The 10,698-nt window shown below is 47.9% G+C and overlaps 1 protein-coding gene across 1 annotated transcript; it reads right to left on the reverse strand.

The window, feature by feature from the left end:
• Positions 1-97: 97 nt before the first annotated feature.
• On the reverse strand, positions 98-10,355 carry LOC128726189 (uncharacterized). Its single transcript, XM_053819982.1, has one exon. It carries the CDS (start codon positions 10,353-10,355, stop codon positions 168-170), a length of 10,188 nt encoding a protein of 3,395 aa, XP_053675957.1. The 3' UTR covers positions 98-167.
• Between the last annotated feature and the right edge of the window lie 343 nt (positions 10,356-10,698).

Here is a 10,698-nt window from a genome sequence, read left to right on the forward strand (position 1 = left end):
ATATCTTAATAAACATTTACAAATATGAATTATTTACAACATGAATTTAATTGACCATACGAAATATTTGAAAATAATTTTCCATTAAATACCCGAGTCGGTAGGTTAACATAAAAAAATACAGTACATGAAAAACTAACCCAGTCCAAAATTCTACTACAACCTGCTTAATGCAACGCGTATAAGCCTGAACTGCTTGATCCGTGAGACAGCAGGATATGATGATTCGCTTGAAGACCTCCATTTTCCCGATGAAGGACTGAACTCCAATCGTTGTACGGCTTTCGAATAGAACCCAATGATGTGTCGATTTCGTGAAAATCTCGATATGGTGCAGGCATCTGTTGAACTAGACGTTCCTCATGAAGCTCTACTAGCAGCGTGTTTAACCTCTCTTCCAACAACGGAAACGATCCTAACCCCTTTGTGAGGTAAGCGTTTATCTCCTCGGTAAGGTCTTCAATGGCCCATCGTGCCCAACATAGCTGTTCGGAAGCGCTTGTTTGAGATTTCAATTCGTTCAACTTGCATTGCAAAATGGTCGAATGGGTTTTCAAGGTTTCCCTATCAATTTCCTGTTTGCATGGTTGAGGACGTGAAAAGACATACTTGATGCCACGTTTCAACTCTCTGTAGGCCGCTGGGGCAACCTGCCCTAAAAGAAGCCATCCATCGACAAAATCAAAGACTCGTGTCGTTTCCTTTGCTGTGTAAACTAACGAGGACCATTCTCCATCGCAGGAGACTGATGGATGTCCTTCGAGCGTTAAAGGTACGCAAGATTTGTAATGATCTTTTCCTTCAATTTCGGGGTGTCTTAACTGAAGCTCAAGCTTTGGCAATATGGTTACGGTTGTGCTGTGACCGTAACAAGAGACCACGCCATTCGGGTGTTGATCGTCTGTTATTTTGTAACAATTTTTGAGTGAATATGCAGATCTGGACGAATTTTTAGGTTGCGCCTTCTTCGCAGTAGATATACTAGAATCGGGGGTAACTTTTTCGTCAGCTACATTCGTTGTAAATAACCATTCAAATGAAAGCTTGAAAACGGCATCGAATAGGCTTCCAAGAGATGATGCGGATGAAGCGTACATCTCACCCGAAGGACGAACAGAATCATTGCCCACCTGAATCGCTTCCGATCGTATTCGGAAGCGAAGTGAACGAAGCAAATTCGGTGGCCGAGGAAGCATCAGCTTTGGTGTTGCAGGAGACAATGGTTTGACGATGAAATCGGAAAATTGTTCCGTGGTGAAAAGCGCATTAATAGCCGACTCCGCCGCCGTGTACTCGGGAATGGCGCTGGCTGATACCCCTGACATCCTCAACGACACAATGAGCGAGTAGAACCCGACGGTTAGGAAACCTTTTTGCAAGCTTTGCATGTTGCGGAAGTTGACGTACAGGAAGTTGGACGTGTGCAGCACAGCCCGGGACCAATTGTTTCCTAGCATCAGCTGGGCTCTAAACGTGATAAGATTACCAACGAACAGATCCATCGTGCGTTTTACCTTCCCGGACCATTTGCTGATTTGCTTGGGTATGTTGCGCAGGAACAGCACACCCACGGTAGCAGTCGTGAATCCATCCACGATACTCATGTACAGTTGAGGGTCTGAATAATCCCATTTCGTAACGTCGAACTCGCCGCCTTGGGAAAGTGCGGCAAACAAATACGTAAACCCAAGGCTCATCGTAAGTTTAGCAACAAAAAATAGAGCCTTCGCGCCCAGCGAGGTGATCGACACAAACGAGCTGATGAGCGATGAGGGATTCATAAGAATCCAGGACGATGTTGCAACGCCATTCATCAACGCGTTCCATGTTCCAGGGCTGGTATAATCAAACTTCGTTGGATCCCAGGTGCCACTGCTGGCCGCCATGGTGAAGTACGCGAACGTGATACCAGTGCCTACCATAATTGCGATGGAAGTGCTCAGTGATAGCCCCATTCCCATGAAAAATGCCACCGAGCTGGCCATGTTGAAAGGTATAGACGCACCCGTCACTGCACCAGTCAACATTCCCAGCCAAGTGGAGGAAGATTTCCAATCCCACTTCAGAGGATTCCAACAGTTGTTAGCAGTTGCAGCTCCCAAGTACGCACCCACTAAAGCCATGATGAGGACCGTCAATGCGAAGGCAAATTCTCCATCTGGGTCTACCAGTGCTACCGGTGAGTTGCCAGCGTACACGTACGGGCTCGGGTATTGCTCCTTGGGGTCCATCTGGTAGAATCGTCCAATGTCGGGATCGTACAAGCGAGCGCGATAGTTGTACAACCCGGTCTCGGGTTCCCATTCCTGGCCGGTGTATAGGTACGCGATCTGTCCGTCGAGATCCGTCCCGAAACGTCTGAAAATCTGCCCATATGGTAGATAGTCGTATGCTGCGACTACTTCACCGTCACGCACTACCAGCCGAACTGATCCTTCGTGGTCCGTGATCACTCCATACAGCTTGTCGTTGCGTAGGAACCCGACGAGCTGCTGATCCTTATAGATGTAACTTGTCACGCGCACATCCGGTGGTTGGTCCTTGGCCAGATAGGTCATATCCATATCCACCAGGACGATGCCGTTCGCATCACGGATGTAGTACTTTTCGCTCAGCACTGATTCGTCCTTGTCCAGTACCTGTTTGAAGGTGCGCTCTGATCGTACATCGTACTGGTACAACAACTTCCGTCCATCGTTCATCTCTATCTTGTTGACTCGGTGCAGAATCCTGTCGTACTCCATGCTCTTGATGCCTTTGTGTTCCGCCTTCACCACAGCTCCATCGCTGTTGTGCTCGAGGTTGAAGTGATCTTCGGTGCGTTGTTCACGATCAAAGTACTGCCGATGTAGCTTCGTGATCTGATTTGTTCCCTCGCGATATTCCAAGCGATACCGGGAGAAGCCCGTGTAAAACTTCTTGTGATTTCCGTTCGCATCGATCTCGTACGACTGCACGTCTCCGGCGGAACGTCCGAGAGCCGTGGTAAAGTGATGACCAAGCACTCGGACAATGTCTGGTATGTTGTTCTTGTAACTTTTCAACGCATCCTTAAACGTGTCGCTTAGTGCTGCAAGCGGACTATCAGCACTATTGTCAAGGATCTTTCGCGTTTCCAATGCTGCCTTGACATCTGCACACGTTTTCGCTATCATGTTGGAACCTTTGACCCACCGTTTGCACATCGCCTCCAGAGCGTTCGTAGTTAGAGCTTTCCGTTCTGCGACCGCTTTGATCAGCATAGTTTTCAGATGGTGACTGAAAGGATGCTGTTGTATGAAATCGGCAAACACGGGTCGTGTCCCTTCGCGCCCATGGCAGAGATTGGGATTGGTGCAGTCCATCGTGAGGAACTGTTCCTTTCGCAGGACATCCCAAATTTTCGTCGATGTCGCTTCATTTATTCCGGTAATCTCCTTGGAGAACGTACGGTGTGTCAACGGCAACAACTGCAATTCATCCAGTCCGTGGAAATACTTCGCCTTGATCAACTGATCATGATCATCATAATCATACCGATGACCATACTCGTACGGGAAGCTTCTGCTACTCAACACCTCCGACAGGTGGTTCAGTGGAATGCGATTCCCACAGACGAAAGGCAAATCATCATCTCGTTCGCCGTAAAACGTTCTATTGACCAGATTGTTTTCGTCTAGGTATCCGGTGCGTTTGAGTTCTCCATGACACAGCAAGGCCCGCTTTGCATCCATGTCTTTCGAGATGAAATAGTCCGGATAGATGCCGTTACGGAGCGGACTCGCCGACTTCTGCCAGTGCGCGGTGAAGGACGTCTTCGATATGAGACCCTCATATATGGGTGTGTAGGAATCCTGCCCATATGAGTCGGTTTCAACGTAGCTCACGGTCTCGCTCAAATAATCGTCTTCGAGCTTCACCAAAAACCCGGGCTCATTGTATGTGAAGTTCCGCTGGAACGCATGGTTGGCGTCCGTTCGTACCTTCATCGTCTCCACCATGCCGTCGGCGTTGTAGGTAAACTCAAACATTGGATCACGTTTTGTCAGTTCTCTGATAGACTTTACCTCTCCATGGCCATTGTAATCGTACACCAAGCTGAAGGACGACGTAGGGGAATCCACCGGGTATTTAAGGGAGTGTAAATTTCCATTTTCATACTCGTAATCGATCGAGTACGTAGTGTTGATCGTCGGAACGACGAAAATCTTTTTAATAACCTTCTCATGCTCGTTGAAAATCAAACTCTCGATCATTTGGTTGTTGGCTATTCTTCGGGTGGACTGCTGCGAACGATAGCGTACGAGCGGGTTTGTCTCCACCTCACCGTAAAAGGTCTCGATCAAATTGTCCGATTCCGGAGCTTCGTTCGATTCCGCAAGTTCGTAACAACGTTCGCGCGTAAGATTGACCAACGCCTCGCGCATCACCTTTCCATTGGAAGCGTACGTAAAATGGATCACCCGGTCCAAGTTCTTCGAGTCCGGCGAGTTGAAATGCAGCGAGTACCGCAGGATACCCGATTCGGTGTAAACGTACTCGTAGCTGCCACCGTCTGGGGTGCGTTTAAAAAGAATTTTGCCCTCGTCCTCCAGATACCTAACTTCCCACTGATCCTTAAATCGGGCTTCTTCGGGAGTGATACCTGCGGTATTAAATGGTCTCGTTCTGGAATAGGTTTTCGCTTGTAAATGGTACTGCGGCGGAAGCACCTCATACAGGTAACCGTAGCTGTCGGAGTACCGGTAAGTGGTCAGTCGGTGTTCGTAGTTCCCCACCTGCGAGTACTTCGCAACCTTATTCCCACGTTCATCTTCCACAGTAACGCGAATTGCTCCACCTGGCCGTTCGATAACCTTCTGCCGATAGCCATCCGCTTCGGGGAACAAAATCGAGAGCATCGGTATCTCTGACCTCATCGCGTACCGGCGCTTGTACTTGCCCGTAACCGTGTACTCCTTGCCCGGTAATCCTTGGAACTGCTTGTTTTCCGTTGGATCATTTGCGTAAATCGTGTGCGAGTAGGGATAGCCCTCACAGGACGGGTGTGCATTTGCCACCATACCATGCATCTCGTTGCTGGAGCCGAAAATTTGCGTGATAAAGTTTTCGTAAAATCCAAAAAACTCCTTCCGCTCAGTCGAAGCGAGTTTGGTCCATTTCGTGTGCATCGTCGGACGATCGATGTTATCATAGACGATCTCTCGCACGCGTACCGTCTTTGGGTCGTCGTACTCAACCACCTGGACTGGTCGGCCCATCAGGTTGTGATGTGTAACTTTTACACGCGAATCGTACATGACCAAGAATTCGGTAATCTCGAAGCTTCCCGTCGGGAGCAACCGGAACTCGTTGCGGTTCATGCTGCCCGGTGGCTTGAGCAGTCTCTCACTGAGGAGATGTCCTTCGAGCCACACCGAAACACGCAGTGCCGTAATGAATATCAACACCTCTCCCATGTTTGGCGGTCTTGGACAAGACGCGGTACCTGGCGAGCATATGATACCGACTTCTTGCGAGTTCCATTTGATTGCCAGTTTGCTGTTGCCGGATTGGAATCGATAGAGAAAACGTAACGCGATCGATTCGAACGGTTGATCGAACGTACGCACAATATCACCCCGCTTATCAGCGCGATCGTTCTTATATTCAAGCACGCCATATGTAATTTGCCACTCCGAAGGTTGATTTGTCTTCCAGTGAGCGGCATTGAACGTATCGTACTCGCCTTCTCGGGGTTTCATCTCCACCAAACAGTATCTTGCCTTTACGCGGGCAGCATAAGCAGTCTTCGAGTGCATCGCAAAATCGATCACCTGGCCGTTCTCAGATAGTAGCGCGACTCGTCGGCCAGTTGGACTGTACAGACTTTGCTTCATCATACCATTGTTGTTCAACATCGCTCGCATCTCCGCAGTAATTGGTGTGTAGACGTTGGCTCGGAAATTCAAATCCAATGGTGAAAATCTCACATGATCCACATCGATGCTCGTCTCAGAAGCAGTTGGCTCTATGGTGACGTCAAACGTCAATTTTGTGTCTTCAGGTGTTTTTGTGGTATCAACAATCAGCTCCACGTAACACCAATTCGCGGTGATGTGCTGCACTTTAGCACCACTCACTGTTTGTAGGCTATTGTTTTGTGCATTGTTGAGATCAATCTTAACCCCATTGAACAGATCTCCCTCTTTCAATGGTTTTACCGATCGAACCCAAAACGAAACGATCCACAAATTACGTGGTTCTTTTGGCGAAAAGGTTGCCTTCAGTGAAGATCCTGCTGTCAGCTTCAGATAGCGATTGCTATCATGCTTATGCTCTGATTGTACTTGCTTTTCGTCAAATAACCATTTCTTGTCTTTTCCATACAAATTCACCTCATACTGCTCGAAGCCGTAATACGAAGCAACCTCATCGCTTAGCTTCAGCGAGCCCAGATCGACGATTTTCAACTGCCTGCTCTTATCCCGTATTGTGCGATGCAGATCCTTCACCTCCGAATTGGAATGTTTTTTCTTTTCGCGCACCGTAACGTCCGTCCCATCATATGCAAAGGATTTTCTCGTCGTTACACCTGTATGAGGATCGGTCATCCGTTCGTACCAACCGTAACGCTTCGTGTCATCCCCAGGCGACACCTTCATCCGGTAGAACATAGCACCCTCGCTAGAAAGGTGCACATCCTTGACATCATAGATATACGCTGTCGTGCGCGTCTCGTCCGGGGCCAGTTGTACCTTCTGCTTAGTGAACAGAGTCGTCTGCTTCAGCAGAAATGAATTCACCGGACGGAAGAGCGTAAATTTGCTCGTTTCGTTTACATGGTGTACCGTCACCACCGCGATCGTGTTGCTGGCGCGTACTAGAGTCTCGTTCACTGGCAACTGTACGATTTCCTTGGTCTTGAAGAAAAACAAGCGTAGCGGTTTCTTCGCAGGTTGCGCCTGAATGTACCTTGGCGCTACGATCTGTATCTCCTGCGGGTTGTTCGTTTGTGTATCATAAGCCAGTTTGTTTTGCGGCATCTCGAACACCTTGAACGTATCTTCCGCACCATTTTTGACCAATCTAAAGCCCTCGCCTAACATCTGGTCGACTTGTTCCATGCGCATCGTTTCCGGCCCAACCGTGGTTTGCATCCATGTTTTACCATCGTAAGTCAGCTGCTTGTTACCCGTCACGATACCGTGCTGATTCGAGAGCACACCAAACTGTGACAAATCCATCGCGAACTGGATCTTGTCGATAACCGTACGGCGTATGTTGCCCTCTTCTTCGGCGATTTTTTCATCAACTTCCTTCTTATATTTCGCTTTCTTGTCCGCTTTCTCTTTACTGTCGTTGATCTGTTTGTAAGATTTCTGTCTCTGCTCCTCGAGCGACTCTGCCAGCGGACCTTTCATGCTTTTCAGCTTGAGGATCAGCTTCTTGTTCTCCTGCACGTAGTGCATTTTGAAAACGTCACCATCCTTTGTCGGCACGTCGTACTCGTATGTTTTGAAGTTCGCTATCGGAATGCGCACCTCTTGGGTTGACACTACCTTTGGGATGCGATCGTAGTTCATGATCAGAAAAATGACCTTCAGCTCAAGGACTTGGTTGGTTAGTACCGGCACACGCAAAACGATCGCATTCTGATGCACAATCATCGCGTCAGCTAAGAATCCTTTGCGCACCGCGGTACGAAACTCTGCATTGACGTTGAACGATGTGATCATCTTTTCGATGTCCGCAAAGATATCGGTTGGCTTTGGCGTTGAGCCCTTGTTCCACGTGTCCCGGTAACCCAAGGTCCATACACCGATATCATCACCGTAGAACACAAACCCGTTCACGAAGGCGTACAGTAAAAAGTTTTTCGGTACCGTCTTCTTCACTTCCGTGCTGATCAGCTTCCCCTGATGGTTGATGGTTAAAACGCGCAGGTTCTTAAGATCGCACAGTGCTACAAATCGTGCCCCGACACCAACAACAGCGTCCAAAGGCAACTCACCGTGGTACTCTTTCTCGATCCAACCATCGTTGGTAAACTGCAGAATGGAAACTTCCTTGTGTGAGCCATAAATGAGTACGATGACCATTAGATTTTCGATCGCGTGTATCATGTGGCTTTTTATTCCCGGTTGCCCGAAGTATAACTTGCTTTTGGTCACCTTCGGACCGTCTGTTCCGCCGAGAAGATTGCGAATGCTGATCACCATGCGATCGTCTTCGTACTCCTTGTCCATAATGACGGTGTAGTCGGGACCATAGTAAATCGTTGGACTCAAATCGACCGGAATTATCTCCTGGAAGCGCTCCCTATCGATCGCCATGTCACTATACTCCAAAGTCGTCTCAAGACTATTCGGGTAGACGATCTTAGACATGCGTTGATTCTTATACTCGAACCTAAACAACGTGCTGTCGTCCTGCCTTATGTGGGTCAGAAAGTTATCTTTATATTCGAAAAACACATTCTGCTCGTAGCTTGTCGTGTTTACACTGAAACTAGTCAGCATGTTCTTGTCGGAATACTTCAGCGCAACGCTTGATCCACTATCTAACTCGATACGAGATAAACGGTCGCCCTTTTGCGCATCCATCTCATCGTAAAAGTAATTGGCGCAGGGACCATAATTATTCTCTTCGTGCACCAGATACCACCGTGTTGGCAAGTTTTTGACTTTGTCCGATTTATCACCGCACAGTGGCCATGTTGCGCAGACTTGTTCCTGGCGTATTTTGCTCAGCTGTCCCCAAGTACCGTAGACAAGCGTGCGGTCTTCTACACTCATTTCCCAGCGCTCCTTGTCATAGAAGTACTTGATCCTTGCTGCCTTGTACCCTTCGATACGGAACTCCCAATGGAAAACAGAATCCCACTGTTGGTACCGTTTCAACAGGATGCGGTTGTTGTTCTTCAAAATCGCATAATCATGGTCCTGCGCGAAGACACTGTTCTTGCGTTCTACACTGATATAGTCCAGTGCTAGGGACCATCCTTGGCCGAAGAAACTCTCAAAGGGGATGTTTTTATACTGAAAAAATTTACGTACGCTCACACCGAACGAATTGGGTAACTCAATCAACGGGATGCTTAGTTCCACTGTGCCCGCATGAGGGTTCAACGGCTGCAGCATGTTGTTCAAATCGAGCTGATCATGCAGCCATACGTTGTACTTCTTCTGAGGCACAACTATAGGCACGATCGGATTGGGTTTGTCTGAAACCTCCTCCACGGTCGGAATCGCGTTCGATTGAGGGGTGAAAAGTTTCGTTTGCACACTGACAAGATTCTTTCCGGTAAAGAGCAGTAGATTGTATGTATCATTGCACACATCCTTTGTCACAAGCCGCGGAAGTCCATAGCGCATTGTGTGGTCCTCAATCGTTTCGTCGAAGATGTTAACCAGATCGAAACCATCATCGGTGAACACCGGACGGTACAAGCATAATCCTTTCGGTCCGGAACATATCAACTCATCCAGCTTGTCACCATCGATGTCGACTGGTGAGATCGTTTCTATGGTACGCCTGTTCCAGCCTCGTAGCTTCGAAAACACCGTCGAGTAGTAAACCTTTTCGAACACTCCAGATCCTTCGTTGCGACGGTACATCGTCAAACCTTGCGTTGAAAAGTGCAGCAAATCATTGATTTTAGCGTTATCGAACTTCACGAACATAATCTTATCGTATTCGCGATCCAACGGAGGGAGCTCTTTAACAGTTGCCAACTCCTTAAGCTCGTACAGATCGTTGAAACGGAACAGCTTTAGCTCAGATGCTGTACGCAGCGCAATCGATACCTGCGTCTTGCTGTCGTACCGCTCGACTAACGATATCGTACTTGCGGGATCCGTCCATGCCGGATCCAGGTTGAGTGCCTTTTTCAGCGATCTTACCGGCTTGCGAGATGCACCTGGATCGATCGAACGGAACTCCACCGTCGAGCTCAATCGTGAAACGATACCAATGTACTTCTCGGAAGGAAATATCTTCCCAAACAGGATCGTGTTCTCAGAGGAACCGTATCCATATTCGTCGTGATATTGCAAAGCTACGAGCTGCTGCTTCAACTCCACTTGTACACGACTCCACTTGTACACGACAATTCCCTTGGTCTTGCGTACCGCCAGTAAGCCACCTTCGTATACTGCCCAAGGATAATTCGCGTTGTCGTTGGGTACGGAGAAGAACTTTTCATCTGTATGCACCTCTTTCCAGCTGCCATTCGTCAGTTCGTAGATCAACAACACACGATTGTTACGCACAAAAATGGTTGTCCCAGTTTGACCGGGTTCTCGCTTCACTTCCACAGTATTGCCGGGTGGAGTTTTGGCCAACAGGATCCCCGGTAGGTTCAAACTATAGAACTTAACAGGAGTTGTATCCATCTTAGCAAGGATACCCGACTTCAAGACGATTTAAGTTTGTAACACTCTTCACAAAAACGTTATTCGTCGAGATATTCACAGTTTGTAATTAACAATTCCTATACAAGGCACACCAATTGTTATCCAATACACGCTATGCTGTACGGAAAGGAAACGGTTTTGGATTGCCAACAATCCAAAATGAAGCACAAATCACTTGATGAGAAACTGCTGTTCTCTGAGGAGAAGGCCTAAAGCTTTTACACCTTATATACTACAGAAATTATCCTCTCAGATTGACAGCTCGTTTGTTGAAAATGTTTGCTCAAATGAATACATATTTACAGATTGCGACATTTGTTTG

Source organism: Anopheles nili, chromosome 3, assembly GCF_943737925.1.
Source record: "Anopheles nili chromosome 3, idAnoNiliSN_F5_01, whole genome shotgun sequence".
Lineage (NCBI taxonomy): Eukaryota > Metazoa > Arthropoda > Insecta > Diptera > Culicidae > Anopheles > Anopheles nili.